General features: G+C 46.0%; 1 protein-coding gene across 2 annotated transcripts; it reads right to left on the reverse strand.

Moving 5' to 3' along the window:
- Positions 1 to 4,164: 4,164 nt before the first annotated feature.
- LOC117657005 (cathepsin L2-like) lies at positions 4,165 to 16,287 on the reverse strand. 2 transcript variants are annotated; one of them, XM_060681695.2, is made up of 8 exons: positions 16,155 to 16,287; positions 15,734 to 15,871; positions 12,111 to 12,236; positions 11,024 to 11,182; positions 9,594 to 9,818; positions 7,888 to 8,056; positions 6,081 to 6,177; positions 4,165 to 4,402 (listed from the first exon to the last, which is right to left on the reverse strand). In XM_060681695.2, the coding sequence occupies exons 2-8, from the start codon at positions 15,860 to 15,862 to the stop codon at positions 4,306 to 4,308; spliced, it is 1,002 nt and encodes a 333-aa protein (XP_060537678.2). In that variant the 5' UTR covers positions 15,863 to 15,871; positions 16,155 to 16,287; the 3' UTR covers positions 4,165 to 4,305. The 2 variants fall into 2 exon arrangements, with proteins under 2 accessions (XP_060537678.2, XP_060537677.2); XM_060681694.2 differs by having other exon boundaries at positions 16,049 to 16,182.
- Between the last annotated feature and the right edge of the window lie 1,750 nt (positions 16,288 to 18,037).

Consider the following 18,037-nt stretch of genomic DNA (forward strand, 5'->3'; position numbering starts at 1 on the left):
GGACTAGGAGTGGGAGGCACCATGATGCGGTGGTTCTCCTCCTTTCTCTCTGACCGTATGCAGTCTGTGTTGACGGGGGGACAGAGGTCGACCTCGACGCACCTTACTTGTGGGGTGCCACAAGGGTCAGTCCTCTCGCCCCTCCTGTTCAACATTTATGTGAAGCCACTGGGTGAGATCATCCGTGGTTTTGGGGTGAAGTGTCAGCTGTATGCAGATGACACACAGCTGTACATTTCTACCCCGGACCACCCCAATGATGCCCTTGACGTGATGTCCCGTTTCCTGGAGGCCATGCGGATCTGGATGGGGAGGAACAGGCTCAGACTCAACCCCTCCAAGACCGAGTGGCTGTGTTTTCCAGTGCCCCGATATAGCCAGCTGACACCAGGGCTGACTATTGGGGATAAGATCTTGCCCCCCTCAGAGAAAGTTCGCAACTTGGGCGTCCTCCTGGATACGCAGCTGACTTTAGACAATCATATGACGGCCGTGGCCAGGGGGGCTTTCTATCAGGTTCGCCTGATTTCCCAGTTGCGTCCCTTTCTGGATCGGGACGCCTTACGCACAGTCACTCATGCCCTTGTCATGTCCCGTCTGGACTACTGTAATGCTCTCTACATGGGGCTCCCTTTGAGGAGCACCCGGAGGCTCCAACTGGTCCAGAATGCAGCCGTGCGAGTGGTTAGGGGAGCGACCTCTCTTGCGTGAGCTGCACTGGCTCCCAGTGGTCTTCCGGGTGCCTTTCAAGGTGCCAGTCACCATCTTCAAAGCACTCCATGGCTTAGGACCGGGATACCTACAGGACCGCCCTCCCGCCGTCCAATACGCTCTCACAGAGAGGGCCTCCTCAGGGTGCCATAGGCCAAACAATGTTGGCTGGCGACCCCCGGGGGGGAGAGCCTTCTCTGTGGAGGCTCCTGCCCTATGGAATGAACTACCCCCAGATATAAGAAGGATCCCCAATCTCCGCGCCTTCCGTCGGGCTCTGAAGACTCTATTGTTCCACCAAGCCGACCTGACCAAATAAATAAATTTTAAATGGGTTTTAAATTGGTTTTAAAGTGATTTTAGCTAAGGGTTTTAATAACGGCCAATTGCTTATATTAGTTTTAATGGTTTTTAATTTTTGTGTTGGGTTTGTTTTAAAATGGCTGTACGCTGCCCTGAGTCCTTTGGGAGAAGGGCGGTATAGAAATATAATCAAATCAAATCAAATCTAATAGATTTTAAGCTTATTTGTGTGGCAAAATCTGGACATATTTGCTTTTTGGCTTAGTTTAGACTGGAGGATGAAACATACGATGAATGATTGCAGCCGGATATGTCTCATCTAACAAAGAGAAGAACTAGGGATGACCTGATGGCAGTCTCCCAGTATTTGAGGGGCTGTCACAGAGAAGAGGGGGGTCAACCTATTCTCCAAACATCTGTGCGTAAGACAAGGAGTAATGGCTGAAACATATAAAAAGAGAACCAATCTTTGCTCAATCTTTAGGATCTCCAGGATCTAATTCCAAGCAAAAACCCCTAGGAAACAAGTCAAATAATGAGATAAGGACGGATGGGAAGGAAGACAAATACCAAGTGGGAGACATAGGAAGCATACCTAGAGTCAGACATAAAGATCTCAAATATATACAACTGCACAAAGCCTGGGGAACAAATAGGTTGAACTCAAATTATTAATACATGAAAGTAGATATGATATAGTTGGAATCGGGTGAAATCCTGCGGGTTCTGGCAGGTCCTGGAGAACCGGTAGCGGAAATTGTGAGCAGTTCGGAGAACCGGTAGCAGAAATTTTGAGTAGTTCAGAGAATCAGCAAATACCACCTCTGGCTGGTCCTGAAGTGGGGTGGGAATGGAGATTTTGCTGTTTCCTTCCCCTGCCACGCCTACACAACCAGTAGTAAAAAAATTTTGGATATCACCACTGGTTGGAATCACAGAAACGTGGTGGGATGAAACCCAGTTCGGCCCGGTTCCCCCGAGCCGGTAGCGGTGACGATATGATGTCACTGAACCGGTTCTGGCCCCCTCCCACCCCCACCCCCGTGTTATTCTTACCTTTTATTTGGCCCCACCCCAACCTATTGCTGCCTCCTGAGTCCCAGCTGATGGGCTATAAGGAAAAACTGTTTAAACTCTTGCCGCGGGGCTTCAAAGGGCCGCCCTACAGCTGATCAGTGGTAAAAGGCAGTTTGGTGGTAGACTGGTGCCTACAAAAATAAATGGGTAGACCAGTGCCTGCAAAAACACATGAGTAGACCGGTGCCTGCAAAAACACATGAGTAGACTGGTGCCTGCAAAAATAAATGGGTAGACGGTAAGTAGTTAAAAGCCTGGTAGACCAGTACCTCTGCTAAATCCTAAAGAATTGTCACATGACCATCAAGCCACGCCCACAAAATAAGCCACGCCCACAGAACCAGTAGTAAAAAAATTTAGAACCCACCCCTGCCGCACGCACATTCCATTTTGGGGGTTTGGGCGCATTCCCCCACGTGCTTTGGGTACTCAGTGCGGAAAAGGTTACTCATCACTGGTGTAGGGTCTCCCCCTTGAGGAGAGGATTGGACTAGGAAACCTCCAAGGTCCCTTTCAAAGCTGTTTCGCAGTCACTGCTATTCTAAGCTTTGAATTACTATATTGGTGGTGGTGGTATGTGTCCACAGGCAAACATTTGGCCTTGGGGTTCGCAATAGATGCCGTCTTTCCCTGAAAATAAGGCCCAGTCTTTTTTCCCCCCTCCAAAAGAGGCATTACGCCGTATTTTTGGAGGATGTCTTCCACTCTCTCACGTCACAGCAGTGGCACTGACAGCCCCACCCAGCAGGAGCCCGTGTAGGCCAGGGGTGGATTCTACTTACCTTTACTACCAGTTCGCAGTGGGGCCACACGTGTGCTCTTCGGCGCATGCACAGAAGCGTTTTGGTGACGGCGGGGTCAGCGGACGGAGAGACAGAGAGAGAGAGAGAGGGATGGATGGAGAGACAGACAGACAGACAGACAGACAGACAGACAGACAGAGACACAGAGACACACACACAGAGACGGACTTCCTTGGAAGTTGGATAAGAAGAACCTCGTTTGCTTCCTACGTATTCCACTGAGAAAAAACATGGATGTTTTTGGCTTAGCATCTTGGCTGAATCTAGTTTCTGTAGTTTATAATGGCTTATGGCTAATGTGTTCCATGAACCAATGGACTCATATGAGTTGAGATGTTAAAAATCAGATCCAAATCAGGCTAGCACTGATGATGTTGCCTAGTTGAGTAATGAAATGTGCACAAGAAGATAACCAAGCCCAGAGAGCATCAAGGGCTCTGCAAATCATATCCCCTCTGATATGAACTAGGGTGACACATAATGCCATCACGCAGGATGAAAATGGTATCTGGAGATTGTTACTTGTATGTTACCGGTTGCAGATGACAAATGAGAATCAGAGGACTCTTAACAACTGGCTTGTGAAAAGTGATCTGAAACTGGATTTGAATGAAACCTCTATACAGGGGGTATCTAACCTTGGCAGTTTTAAGACCTGTAGACTTCAACCATAGCTGGTTGGGGAATTCTGGGAGTTGGAAGTCCACAAGTCTTAAAGTTGCTGCAGTTAGAATAGAATAATAGAGTTGGAATCGACCTTGGAGGTCTTCTAATCCAACTCCTGCTCCAGCAGGAAATCCTATACCATTTCAGACAAATGGTTGTCCAATCTCTTCTCAAAAACTTCCATTGTTGGAGCACCCACAATTTCTGGAGGCAAGTAGTTCCACTGATTGATTATTCTAACTGTTAGGAATTTTCTCCTTAGTTCTAAGTTGCTCCTCTCCTTGATGGTTTCCCATTGCTTCTTGTTCTACCCTCAGGCGCTTTGGAGAATAGCTTGACCGCCTCTTCTTTGTGGCAGTCCCTCAAATACTGGAACACTGCTATGTCACCCCTGGTCCTTCTTTTCCTTAAACTAGACATACCCAATTCCGGCAACCGTTCTTTGTATGCTCTTTAGATTAAATGCTATACCTTTCAATTTTTAGGTGCCTTTTACCAACTTAGATGCCTCAGACTTTCTGAATTCCCTGAGAAGATGTGCCAGCATTGATAATACTGTGGCGTCCATTCAAATTCAGACACATCATAAAAGAGTCAGATTAGATAATAGGCAGCATTGCATCAAAGCATTTATTGATTTTTAGCGTATATATCTATTTTTTTCTGGTTCTCCAGAAGCTTCAGAAACTGCAGATTATTCCTGGTGGCCTTTTGGTCCTGCTTCTCAAATGGTCCACTTGTCTGGTTACGGAATGGGATAGGAAGCTAAGGTGGCGATGCCGCATGGATTTGATCCCTGTTCCATGAACATGTATCCGTTGGCTCCCCATGCGCGTGACCAACTGTGAAGAGAAGCATGCAAGACATTTTTTTCAAAACCATGTAGGGCAGGGGTCCCCAACCTCCGGGCTGTGGACTGGTACTGACCTGTGTGGGCCGCACAAGCGGTGGGCGAGCACGTGAAGCTTCATTTGCACATGTGTGGGAACTAGATTGCACACATGAAACCATTCGCTCCACCAACCAGTGGTAGGATTCTAGCGGTTCAGACTGGTTCAGGCGAACCGTTAGCTCCGACTTTCAGCCGTGAGTGAACCGGTTCGCTCTGACTTTGAAATGGGGCCGCCTGCCCGCCCCTGTGTTATAGTCACCTATATTTCCATTTCCGAAGCCCAGCTGATTGGCGCGGCAGAGTGGATTGCCGCGTTTCAGCTGTTTTCCTAGCCGTCAGCAATGCGGAAGGTGACTTTTCTGCAAACTGAGCACGCATGCTCAGAGAACCGGTTGTTAAACTGGTAGGATCCCACCCCTCTACCAACCCACCCCACCCCCGCCGCTGCTGCCGGTCCATGGAACTAGAATTGTTGGGGAGTGTCAGTATAGGGTAGGGATGGCTAACCTTTTTTCTCTCGGGTGCCGAAAGCATGTGCGCCAGGGGTGGGTTCTAAATTTTTTTACTACGGTTCTTTGGGCGTGGCTTCTCTTGTGGGCGTGGCTTGATGGTCATGTGACAATTCTTTAGGATTTAGCAGAGGTACTGGTCTACCAGGCTTTTAACTGCTTGCAGAGCTGTACCGGTCTACCCATTAATTCTTGGAGCGTCGTGGTCTACCACCACACTGCCTTTTAACACTGATCAGCTGTAGGGCGGCCCTTTGAAGCCCCGCGCCAAGAGTTTAAACAGTCTTTTTCCTTCTAGCCGATCAGCTGGGACTCGGGAGGCAGCAAATAGATTGGGGGCAGGGCCAAATAAAAGGTGAGAATAACATGGGGGGGGGCGGGAGGGCCCAGTTCCCGAACAAAGAGAAACGGTTCGGTGACGTCATATCGTCACCGCTACCAGCTCGGCCGAAGTGGGCTGAACCGGGAGGAACCCACCACTGATGTGCACGCGTGCGACAGCGCGTTCATGTGTGCCCACACCCATAATGCAATGCCCCCTTGCACGCCCTGTCCCCCTGCACATGCGACCTCCGCTGCGCTCCACTGCCCTATGCATGCGCATGCAATCCCCCATGCTCCCCCTGCCCCCTGCACATGCGTGTGCGACCCCCCTGCTCCTCCCACCCCCACACACATGTGCGCATAACCCCCCCGGGCCCTATTTTGGGTCTAGCTCAGGGAGGTCTGCTAGGCCCAAAATGGGGGGGGCATGCCGCTCCCTCCCCAGTCCCCGCCCATGTGTGCATGACTCCACCACCACCATGCATGCGCGCTTTACTCCCTGCCTCCATGCATGTGCATACATCTCTCAGAGACCCAAAAATCAACTGGCCGGCAGGAGGCGCCCGCATGCGCGGTGGAGCTGACCTAGGGCGACAGCTCACTTGCCCGCAGAGGTGACTCCGCATTCCACCTGTGGCACGCGTGCCATAGGTTCACCATCACGGGTATAGGAAATCTTGCTGACTGGGAAATTCTGGGAGTTGTAGTCCAGGCATCTTCAAGTGGCCAAGACTGAGACAATCTGCAATAGTACAATAGTAGAAGTTCCCCTCTAGGGACCTTCCCTTCCCTCACCTGTTCTTCACAATCCAGTACCTGGTGCTGTTATAACCAACCACCAGCATAGTATGAGTCAATTGCAGGTCTCCACTCCAGGGATTTTTAAAGATACCTAGAGAAGGAAGATGAGAAAACATTGAAGAGATAATAGATAAACAGTTGGAAAGGACCTTGTAGGTCAGTGAGGGCTAACCTTTTTGCCTTTGTGTGCCAAAAGAAGAAGGAGCATGGGGGGGGGGTGTCACACCCACGTGTGTCCACAGCCATAATTCAATACGCCTTGTCCCCACGCGCATGTGCGCACAACACCCCTGCGCTTTCCCTCTTTTGGCATGCGATGGCACGGTGGGCCCAGTAGGCCCGTTTTTCATCCTCCCCAGGCTCCAGAGGCTTTCTTGGAGCCTGGGGAGGGCAAAAACAGCCTGCCCCACCCCCTCTGGAGGCTCTCAGAGGCTGGAAATAGCCTGTCTGCCAACTTCCGGTGGGCCCGGAAGGCCCGAAAATCAGCTGACTGGCACATACCTGCGTGCCAGAGCTGAACTAGGGCAACGCTCGCATGCCCACCGATATGGCTCTGCGTGCCACCGGTGGCACACGTGACATAGGTTCGCCATCACGGTTGTAGGTCACCTAGTCCAACCCGCCCTTAAAGCAGAAAACCCTACACGATTTCTGACAGATTGAGCCCCGTCTCTTCTTGAAAGCCTCCAGTGATGAAGCTCCCACAACTTCCGAAGGCAACTTCAGTTCCATAGGTTGATGGTTCTCACTGTCAGGAAATTCCACCTTATTTCCAGGGTGAATCTCTCATTGATCAGTTTCCATCCGTTATTCCTTGTCTTGCCTTCGGGTGGTTTGGAAAAGAGCTTGGCACCCCCCCTCCTCTCTGTGGCAGCCCCTCAAATATTGGAAGATTTGATCAAGGGAAAGCTCCATGCTTCTTTGCCTGATCATCTGGATTTCCAAAAGGGCAGCCAGGAATGTCACTCCATCTTAGAATTTACTCTTTTTAATGGGAGCACCGCTTAGGTAAAACAGGCACCCCTGAAGAGGCTTTTACGTAGAGCCCTTCAGATATTTTTCAATAAGAAGTTAGTAAATTTATAATTTAGGATGATTAATAAAATAGAGGTAAAATGGATATATGGATATATATATATAAGCATAACACTATCAGCAATATTATTATTATTATTGGATTCCATTTGATTACAGATTAAATTGTGTAGAACGCCCAGAAGTGAAGATTATTTTGTATATATTATGAGAATAATGGCTATATGGTGTATAATATTATGTGTATTCAAAAAAGTTTTGATACGGACAGTACACTGTCATTGCAGAAAAGGAAACGTGATGTATAACGAAGGAAAATGTATAATAATAATAATAAAAAACATAACAAAAGAGATATTTTTCAAGGGAAGATATGTCTTCCTACCTGGAATACAGAGATGGGTTTCAGCAGGTTCTGACCAGTTCTGGAGAACCGGTAGCGGAAATTTTGAGTAGTTTGGAGAACCGGTAGTAAAAATTCTGGCCCCGCCCCCATCTATTCCCTGCCTCCCAAGTCCCAGTTGATCCGGAGGGAATGGAGATTTTGCAGTAACCTTCCCCTGCCACGCCCACCAAGCCACGCCCACAGAACCGGTAGTAAAAAAAATTGAAACCCACCACTGCTGGAATAGTATTCGCCCTCCTTCCTCAAGATGAGGGTTGCCCATCCAGGGCATTGAGTATCAGCCAATCGAGGTAATCAAAGGAACATTCAAAGTTGAAATGCAAGAGCCCCCCCCTCCTTCCTATTCCACAGGAACCTTACCCGACTTGTAAAACTGAAACTTAGAGCTCCTGGCATCCACTGAGACAGCAATCGGGCCAATCGTGGCCACTGCCTGCAAAAGGGCCTTTTCGTCTCCTGACGGGATGAGTCCCATGTTGGAACAAGCTGTGACAGAATTCTCAGCTTCATAACGACAATCATAATGATCCTGCAGAAAAATAAAGAGCGACCACAGTTAGTCCCAAAGAGAATATAGAATAACAGAGTTGGAAGGGATCTTGGGAGGTCATCTAGAATAGAATGGAATGGAATGGAATGGAATGGAATAGAATAGAATAGAATGGAATGGAATGGAATGGAATGGAATGGAATGGAATGGAATGGAATGGAATAGAATAGAATAGAATGGAATGGAATGGAATGGAATGGAATGGAATAGAATAGAATAGAATAGAATAGAATAGAATGGAATGGAATGGAATGGAATGGAATAGAATAGAATGGAATGGAATGGAATGGAATGGAATGGAATGGAATGGAATGGAATGGAATGGAATGGAATGGAATGGAATGGAATGGAATGGAATGAATAGGATGAATAGAATAGAATAGAATAGAATGGAATGGAATGGAATGGAATGGAATGGAATGGAATGGAATGGAATGGAATGGAATGGAATGGAATGGAATGGAATGAATAGGATGAATAGAATAGAATAGAATAGAATAGAATGGAATGGAATGGAATGGAATGGAATGGAATGGAATAGAATAGAATAGAATAGAATAGAATAGAATGGAATGGAATGGAATGGAATAGAATAGAATAGAATGGAATGGAATGGAATGGAATGGAATGGAATGGAATGGAATGGAATGGAATAGAATAGAATAGAATGGAATGGAATGGAATGGAATGGAATGGAATAGAATAGAATAGAATAGAATAGAATAGAATGGAATGGAATGGAATGGAATGGAATAGAATAGAATGGAATGGAATGGAATGGAATGGAATGGAATGGAATGGAATGGAATGGAATGGAATGGAATGGAATGGAATGGAATGGAATAGAATAGAATAGAATAGAATAGAATAGAATAGAAATAGAAATAGAAATAGAAATAGAATGGAATGGAATGGAATGGAATGGAATGGAATGGAATGGAATGGAATGGAATGGAATGGAATGGAATGGAATGGAATGGAATGGAATGGAATGAATAGGATGAATAGAATAGAATAGAATAGAATAGAATAGAATAGAATAGAATAGAATAGGCAATAGGCTGACTCTGTAAACTGCTTAGAACCGCTTAGAGAAGGCTGTAAAAGCACTATATAAGTGGTATATAAGTGCTATTCCTTCCTTCCTTCCTTCCTTCCTTCCTTCCTTCCTTCCTTCCTTCCTTCCTTCCTTCCTTCCTTCCTTCCTTCCTCCCTCCCTCCCTCTTGTTAGAAGGCAGTATTGCAGGCTAACTCTGCCCGCTGCCTGGAGTTCGATCCTGACCAACTCAAAGTCGACTCAGCCTTCCATCCTTCCGAGGTGGGTAAAATGAGGACGCAGATTGTTGGGGGCAAGAGGCTGACTCTGTAAACCGCTTAGAGAAGGCTGTAAAAGCACTATGAAGTGATATATAAGTCTAAGTGCTGTTGCTAGTGCCATTGCTAACTAGCCAAAGTAGCCAAAGCAAAGTAAACAAGCTATAGTTTGAAGCATTCACAGGAACACATTGAAAATTACCAGTCCATCATATGGGTAGCTTTCCTCTGAATTGATCCCGTGTAGCTGGTGTACAGTTACAAAAGCTTGGGTCGTAAATCCACCCTGACACCCATGATTCCCCTCTTGCTTAGAACAGTCGATAAGATTTTGTTCGCTCAGCGAGATCAGCTTCCCCGTCTTCTTGAAATTCATGCCTTCCAGAGCTCCGGTGGCACTGAAGGCCCAGCAAGAGCCACATGAACCCTGTGGAAAAACAAAGCTGCAGTGACCCACGGAGCAACCCAATTAATGTTCCTTTCACAAATGACTTGTTCTCAGTTTTTGGTAGTAGGCAGCTGGGCAAGGTATGAGTTCCGATAGAAGAGCGGCTTAGGGTTGGAACGAGGGCTTCCTTGGTGCTCTCTGAACTCTTGCAGACCTTTCATTACTCAACTAGGTAACATCATCAGTGCTAGACCAGAGTTGGGTTTGGAGGAGGAGGAGGAGGAGGAGGACTGTGAGGTTCTTGGTGCTCTCCGAGTTTGATGGGGTTTGAGCAGATGTCTCATTACCCAACTAAGTAACATGATCAGTGCTAGAAGGGAGTGAGGGTTTGTGGAGTGGAGGAGCAGGTTACAGGGAGGAGGAGGAGGAGGAGGAGGAGGAGGAGGAGGAGGAGGAGGAGGAGGAGGAGGAGGTGGAAGACTGTGGGTTTTTGGTACTTTCTGAGCTTGGGTATTTTCTTGCAGAGGTCTCATTACCCAACTAAGTAACATGATCAGTGCTAGAAAAGAGTGGGGGTTTGTGGATTGGAGGAGCAGATTACAGGGAGGAGGAGGAGGAGGAGGAAGACTGTGGGGTTCTTGGTACTTTCTGAGCTTGGATATTTTCTTACAGATATTTCTTTACCCAATTAAGTAACATGATCAGTGCTAGAAGGGAATGGGGTTTGTGGAGGAGGAAGAGGAGGAGGAGGAGGAGGAGGAGGAAGACTGTGGGGTCCTTGGTACTTTCTGAGCTTGGGTATTTTCTTGCAGATGTTTCATTAACCAACTAAGTAACATGATCAGTGCTAGAAGGGAGTGGGGGTTTGTGGAGTGGAGGAGCAGATTACAGGGAGGAGGAGGAGGAGGAGGAGGAGGAGGAGGAGGAGGAGGAGGAGGAGGAGGAGGAGGAAGACTGTGGGGTCCTTGGTACTTTCTGAGCTTAGGTATTTTCTTGCAAACGTTTCATTACCCAACTAAGTAACATGATCAGTGCTAGAGGTGTGCTCTGTTGATATAAGAGTTCCGACAAGATTGAAGCTTCAGAGATTCAACTAAGAGAGGAAATAATTTAGTTTCAAGTTTTCATGAAGCCATCAAATTCTGACTCGGGTCTAAATAGGCAAATCATAACTCCTTCCTTTTCTTTAAAAAGCATCTCTGCATCAGTCCTCAATTCATGGCTTGTCAGAACCATTCACCCACCTGATCTTTGACCTCAGTCACAAAACCTTTCGCTCGCCAGTCCACCCGAGAGGGAATCTGCAGGTTTTCTGAGGATTTGAAAGTGACTACGTTCTTTTGCGATGCAAGATCCAAGTCAGGAAGCAAGCAGTACAGCTTCTTGTTAATCTCTTCATTAGTCTGAGGATTGCAAAGAGTATGAATTTCAAACATCAGTTACCGGAGCCAGTTTGGTCTAGTGGTTAAGGCACCAGGCTAGAAGCAAGAAAATTGTGAGTTCTAGTACCGCCCTAAGTATGAAAATCAGCTGTGTGACTTGGGGACAATCACTAGGAGACAGTGAATTCTAGTCCCACCTTAGGCAAGAAAAACTGGCTGGGTGACTTAGTGCCAATTACCAAGTGATGGTGAGTTCTAGTCCCATCTTAGGCGTGAAAGCTGGCTGGGCAGTGGTGAAATCCAAATTTTTTTACTACTGGTTCTGTGGGTATGGCTTGGTGGGTGTGGTGTGTCTTGGTGGGCGTGTCTTGGTGGGGTGGCAGGGGAAGGATACTGCAAAATACCCATTCCCACCCCACTCCAGAGGAAGGATACTGCAAAATACCCATTCCCTCCCCACTCCTCGAGGAAGGATATTGCAAAATCTCCATTTCTCACCCCACTCTGCGGCCAGCCAGAGGTGATATTTGCCGGTTCTCCAAACTGCTCAAAATTTCCGCTACCGGTTCTCCAGAACCTGTAAGAACCTGCTGGATTTCACCCCTGCGGCCGGGTGACTTTGGACCAATCACCAGGAGAATGTGAGTTCTAGTCCCGTTTTAGGCATGAAAGCTGGCTGGGTGACTTTGAGCCAGTCCCTCTCTCAGCCCAACCCACCTCACAGGATTGTTTTTGGCAAAATAGGAGGAGGAAGGTATCTTGGATACATTCACTATCCTGAATTATTTGTAAAACAAAAACAAAAACGAGGAACGCAGGATGTAAATTAGTTGAATGGATGAACTGAAAACTGCTCGGGGTCATTGACTGAGATGGGCAGCTATAGAAATTGAACAAACCACCATCTATGTCTAGTAAATAAATCAAACTAGCCCTGATCCAGACTTACCATATCACCAAAGTGATTCATCCCGAGCTTGTAGGAGTGTTTTCCCTGGTCAGCCTCCTGGTTATGGTCTTGGATCATCTGCAAATTTTCCTCCCACACGGCTCTTCGATAGGATTCTTCCTCTTCCTGGGAAGCCAAGATCAAGAAGATCCCTTAGTCGCATCTGCCTAAACAAGTGGCACCTAGAAGATCTAGAACTCACATTCTTCTCTTCCGTAAAAGGTTTCCCAAACTAGAATTCAATCGCCCAGGAAGGGACCAAAAGCTCTTTCCATTTCTACTTGATATACCAGACATTATTCCTCACAAACCCTGTCTGAAGGCAGATAGCAGAAAGTAACTTTATAAACATTGCCAGAAGAGAAGGACCAGGGAAGACATGATGGCAGTCTTCCAATATTTGAGGGGCTGCTACAGAGAGGAAGGGGTCTAAAGAAGCAAAACATTATTGGGTGAAAATACAAACATGGTTAGAGGGAATGTTGCAGCAACATATAGAGTTAAAGTCAGACATGTTCTTACTGGGAATTTTACCAGAGAATTACAGTAAAGAAGATACATATTTGATTACTCATATAATAACAGCGGCTAGAATTGTATTTGCACGAAACTGGAAAGCAGATAAAATCCTGTTGGAAGGAGAAATTATAAAGAAAATTTTAGAATGTGCAGAAATGAATAGATTAACATTGAGAATAAAGAGGAGTCGATGTATTTCAAGACATGGGAAAAAAATTTATGATTGATTAGAAAGGCAATATGAATAAGGGTATAGAGATAAAATAGACAGAGTACAGATGGGAGAAAACAATTAAAAAAATAGATACCCAGATGATGCCAAGTAAAAGGAGAACGGGAAAAAAAGTGAAATATTATAAAAATGTACACAAATGATGAAATAAAAATAAATATGAATTGAATCAAAAATTGAAATGAGAATAAAGATAATTAGAAAATCGGGGCTGCTCGAATTTCACTTTAGATTGAACCGAAAAGGGAAACAACAAGAGAGAGGGGAAGGAGTAGAGAGAGAGGCAGGGAGAAGAGAGGAGAGGAGAAAGAAGAAAGGGAAAAGGAGAGGAAGAAAAGGGAGGGGAAAGAGGAGTAGAAGAGAAGGTTAGAAGGGGGGAGGAAGAGAGGAGTGGGGGAAGGGCAAGGGAAGTAGGAAGGAGAAGGAGGAGAAGAAAGAAGAAAGTAGGAAGAGAAAAAGGAAGGAAGAGAAGGGGAGGAGAAGAGGAAAGGTTGGAGTAAAGGTAAAGGGTAAAAGAGCAGCCCCGAAAAAGTAAAAATGAAAAATGAAAGTTAAAAGATAAGATGAATGAAAAATGATAGATAAATGACTGTACATGTAAATGTGTTTATGAGAAATAAAACTAAAAAACTTTTTAAAAAAGAGAGAGAGAGGAAGGGGTCAAGCTATTTTCCAAAGCACCTGAAGGCAGGATAAGAAATAATGGATGGAAACTGAACAAGGAGAGATTCAATCTAGAAATAAGGAGAAATTTCCTGACAGCGAGAACAATCCACCCATGGAACAGAAGTTGCCTTCAGAAGTTGTGGGAGCTTCATCCCTGGAAGCTTTCAAGAAGAGACTGAACTGCCATCTGTCAGAAATGGCGTAGGATCTCCTGCTTGGGTCAGGGGTTGGACTAGATCAGAGGTCTCCAACCGTGGCATCTTTAAGACTTGTGGACTTCAACTCCCAAAATTCTGGGAGTTGAAGTCCATAAACCTTAAAGTTGCCAAGGTTGGAGACCCTTGGACTAGATGACCTAAATCCTACAAGGTCTCTTCCAACTCTTTTATTCTGTTCTGTTCTTTAAAATCAAGGTATGAAACCGGTACACTTGAAGTGAATTTAAGAAAAAAAAAATTCTGTGGGACACAGCCTCTTGAGAACATCAGTGGTGACAGCCAGCTCAGCTCCAAATGTGGCAGAGTTATTGAATTGAAATATAAAAATTTCACCTTTCATATTTCAAAGAAAATATTTACAAGGTGATATACAGATGGCATCTTCCCAACCAATAGACTAGCTAAAATGTTCACTGGACAATCAGCAGAATGCTGGAAATGTGGGTGTGAGCGTGGCACTTACTACCATCAGTGGTGGACGTGCCCCAAAGGAGTAGAATTCTGGGGGAAAATTAAAAAAATGGCTGAATGAGATTCTAAATCAAACGATTGAATGGCGACCAGAGACATGCCTGCTCGGCCCCAAACCGGAAGGTATTAAAAGAAATGTATGGTATCTTGCATTACATATTGTCACAGCGGCGAGATTGGCGTATGCTCATCTTTGGAAAAATCAAAGTATCCCATCAGAGGAAGCTATTATAAAAAAGATTTTAGACTGTGCGGAAGCAGATAAATTGACCAAAAAATTACAAGATAGAGATCAAACACAAGTATGTTTATCTTGGGAAAAATTCTATAGGTGGCTAGAGAAAAGGAAAATATAACCCAAATTAGAAGAGGAACTATATGTACTGAGAAACTTATATTATACAAGTAAAGTGAGGTTGGATAGACCTAATTGTTTTATAAAGATATGTAAGATGTTCTTTCTTCTCCGGATTATAATATAGATATACAGTACCAAGTATTAGGTTATTAAGGTACTGTTTATAGGTATGCTAGCTTTGTTGGTTTTTGTTGTGTTGTTTTGTATGTTTATTATTATTATTATTATTATTATTATTATTATTATTATTATTATTATTAATTTGATTTATATGCCGCCCTTCTCCGGAGACTCAGGGCGGCTTACAATGCATTAAGCAATAGCCTTCATACTTTTGTATATTTATACAAAGTCAGCTTATTGCCCCCACAATCTGGGTCCTCAATTTACCTACCTTAGAAAGGATGGAAGGCTGAGTCAACCTTGAGCCTTGGAGAGATTCGAACCAGCAGTAATTGCAGGCAGCTGTGTTAATAACAGGGTGCTCTAGACCACTGTGCTATCAAGGCTCTTCCAGTCTCTCCTTTATTTATATAATATGTCGTTCTCTTTTTGTTTTTAATGGTAAAATGTAAATAAAGATTAAAAAGAAAAGGAAATATAAAAATTTCACCTTTGGTATTAGGTATGGCCAATCTAGAGAAAACAAGGACTAGGGGTGACATGATAGCAGTATTCCAGTATTTGAGGGGCTGCCCCAAAGATGAGGAGGGGGGGGGCTGTGTCCACTTATTTTCAAAAGCACCAGAAGGCAGGACAAGAAGCAACGGATGGAAACTAACCAAGGAGAGAAGCAACCTGGAATTGAGAAACTTCCTGATAGCGAGGACAATTAAGCAGTGGAACTACCTGCCTCCAGATGTTGTGAGTGCTTCATCACTGGAGGCTTTAAAGAAGAGATTGGACAACCATTTGCCTGAAATAGTATAGGGTTTCCTGCCTGAGAAGGGGGTTGGACTAGAAGACCTCCAGGGTCCCTTGCAAATCTGTTATTCTGTTCTCTTATTCTGATTGAATAAGGACAGAAAGGACAGTCACCTGTCTGACATGGTATACTATAGGGTCTCCTGCTTGAGGAGAAGGCTGGACTAGAAGACCCCAAGGTCCCTTCCAGCTCTATTCGGATTGATTGATTGGACTTCTGGTGGAGCAAACTCACCAATTCGTATTCTTTACTGTGAGTGGCCTTCCAGTCTCTCCATGTCCCCTCCAGGGTCGGATCCAGCGCTGTGGACAAGGTCCTCAGGGAGAACAGCCAGGCCAGGGCCACCACCGAGATGGACAACATTGTCTTTCTCTAGGAGAAGGAAGAGAAGCAGAGAACAGCATTAATGGGGCATGAATTCTTAAGATTTGCAAGCCAGCAAGAACTGGTGGGCTACAGCTTCCCCATCCCTGACCTTGGATGATAAAACAATTCTATATAAATTACTGCCAATAAATAAATCAATAAATACACGGACCCAATAAGTACCTCGGAAATATTTGGAGAGTCTAACCTAATGGCAACTGGAAAAATAAAAGTGTGGCTTTGTAAGAGCTACACAGAGTGGACTTTAGCAAGAAAACGGAGACCTCACCTCAAGCGGAAGGCGAAGAGGCAGTTGTGAAAACCAAACTGTAGCTGCCCCCTTTTTATATAAAGGCAGACAGTATGAAATTGCCACTCCCCACTGCCTTTAACGGACACTGGCAAGGGAATGCCCACCGTATCTCTAGATATCTTGGAAACGGATGTTTTTTTGCTGCAATCAGATAATGCTCTTTTAAATCTCTCTCTTTGGGGGCGTCTAATGTTGGGGAAAGTGACCAGAGCCCACTCCCCACACCCCTATTCAGACTGCTGATCTGATTTGTATCTCCTGTTTCTGGAAAATTCCGTGGCTTTCAGTGGTTGCGACACTTTTAAGGAGATAAATTTCATATTTGATTTCCATCTAGTTTTTCTGTCTATCTTGGTCCTTCCGAGAAGCATATCCTGCTCCACCCTGCTCCTTCCACCCACAAGCAGGGGGTTCAAAATCAACCACAGTTGTTATTAACTGTGGGCAGAAAATGTCAATTGTGGGTCCACCTTTATTTGAGCAACGGAGGGTTGGGTTCTTCAACCGTGAACCATTTTATAACAAATGATGTCGATTGAGCTTTTCCGGACCTATGTTCTACGGGTTTTGCCTAGCACTGTGATGGTGAACCTATGGCAGGGGTGAAATGCTCCCAGTTCGGACCAGATCGCCCGATCCAGTAGCGATGGAGACAGGTGGTTCAGAGAACTGGTAGCAAAAATCCCTGACCGCCCCCCCCCCGCCATGCCCAGCTGAGCCGCACAATCATCAGAGGCTTTTTTTTTCTTTTAAAAGCCTCTGACGATCCAAGCTGAGTTGCCTGATCACCAGAGGCTTTTTTTAAAAAGTCTCTGCCAATCAGGCAACACAGCTGGGTAGATCAGGGCAGGGTGACGAGGAACAGTCTTGAGAATGTTATCTGGGAGGAGTTTGATGCTGTGACTCCCGATGATGTGGACAGGATTTTGGGGAGACTTAGTGCGGCCACATGTTTACTGGACCCGTGTCCCTCCTGGTTGGTACTGGCTTCCCGGGAGGTTACACGAGGCTGGCTCCAGGGCGTCATTAATGCTTCGTTGAGTGAGGGTCACTTCCCCGCTGCCCTGAAATAGGCAGTGGTGAGGCCTCTCCTCAAGAAGCCGTCCCTGGATCCGGCAATATTGGCTAACTATCGTCCTGTCTCCAACCTTCGCTTCATTGCGAAGGTTGTTGAGAGTGTGGTCGCACAACAGTTTCCACAATTCATGGAGGAAACATCCTATCTAGATCCGTTCCAGTCGGGTTTCAGGTCTGGGCACAGCACGGAAATGGCATTGGTCGCGTTGGTGGATGATCTCTGGAGGGCTCGGGACAGGGGTTATTCCTCTGTTCTGGTCCTATTAGATCTCTCAGCGGCTTTTGATACCATCGACCATGGTATCATGCTGCACCGGCTGGAAGAGTTGGGGGTGGGAGGCACTGTGTTGCGGTAGTTCTCCTCCTTTCTCTCCGACCGGTCGCAGTTTGTGTTGGCAGGGGGGCAGAGGTCGACCTCAAGGCCTCTTATCTGTGGAGTGCCGCAGGGATCGGTCCTCTCGCCCCTTCTGTTCAACATTTATGTGAAGCCGCTGGGTGAGATCATCCGTGGCTTTGGGGTGAGATACCATCAGTACGCTGATGACATCCAGCTGTACATCTCCACCCCAGGCCACCCCAACGATGCCCTTGAAGTGATGTCCCAGTGCCTGGAGGCTGTGCGGATCTGGATGGGGAGGAACAGGCTCAGGCTCAACCCTTCCAAGACTGAGTGGCTGTGGCTCCCGGCATCCCGATATAGTCAGTTGACTCCATCACTGACTATTGGGGGCGAGTCTTTGGCCCCCACTGAAAGGGCTCGCAATCTGGGAGTCCTCCTGGAT

This window comes from Pantherophis guttatus, chromosome 1 (assembly GCF_059756535.1).
Source record: "Pantherophis guttatus breed Tessera chromosome 1, ASM5975653v1, whole genome shotgun sequence".
NCBI classification, from domain to species: Eukaryota; Metazoa; Chordata; class Lepidosauria; order Squamata; family Colubridae; genus Pantherophis; species Pantherophis guttatus.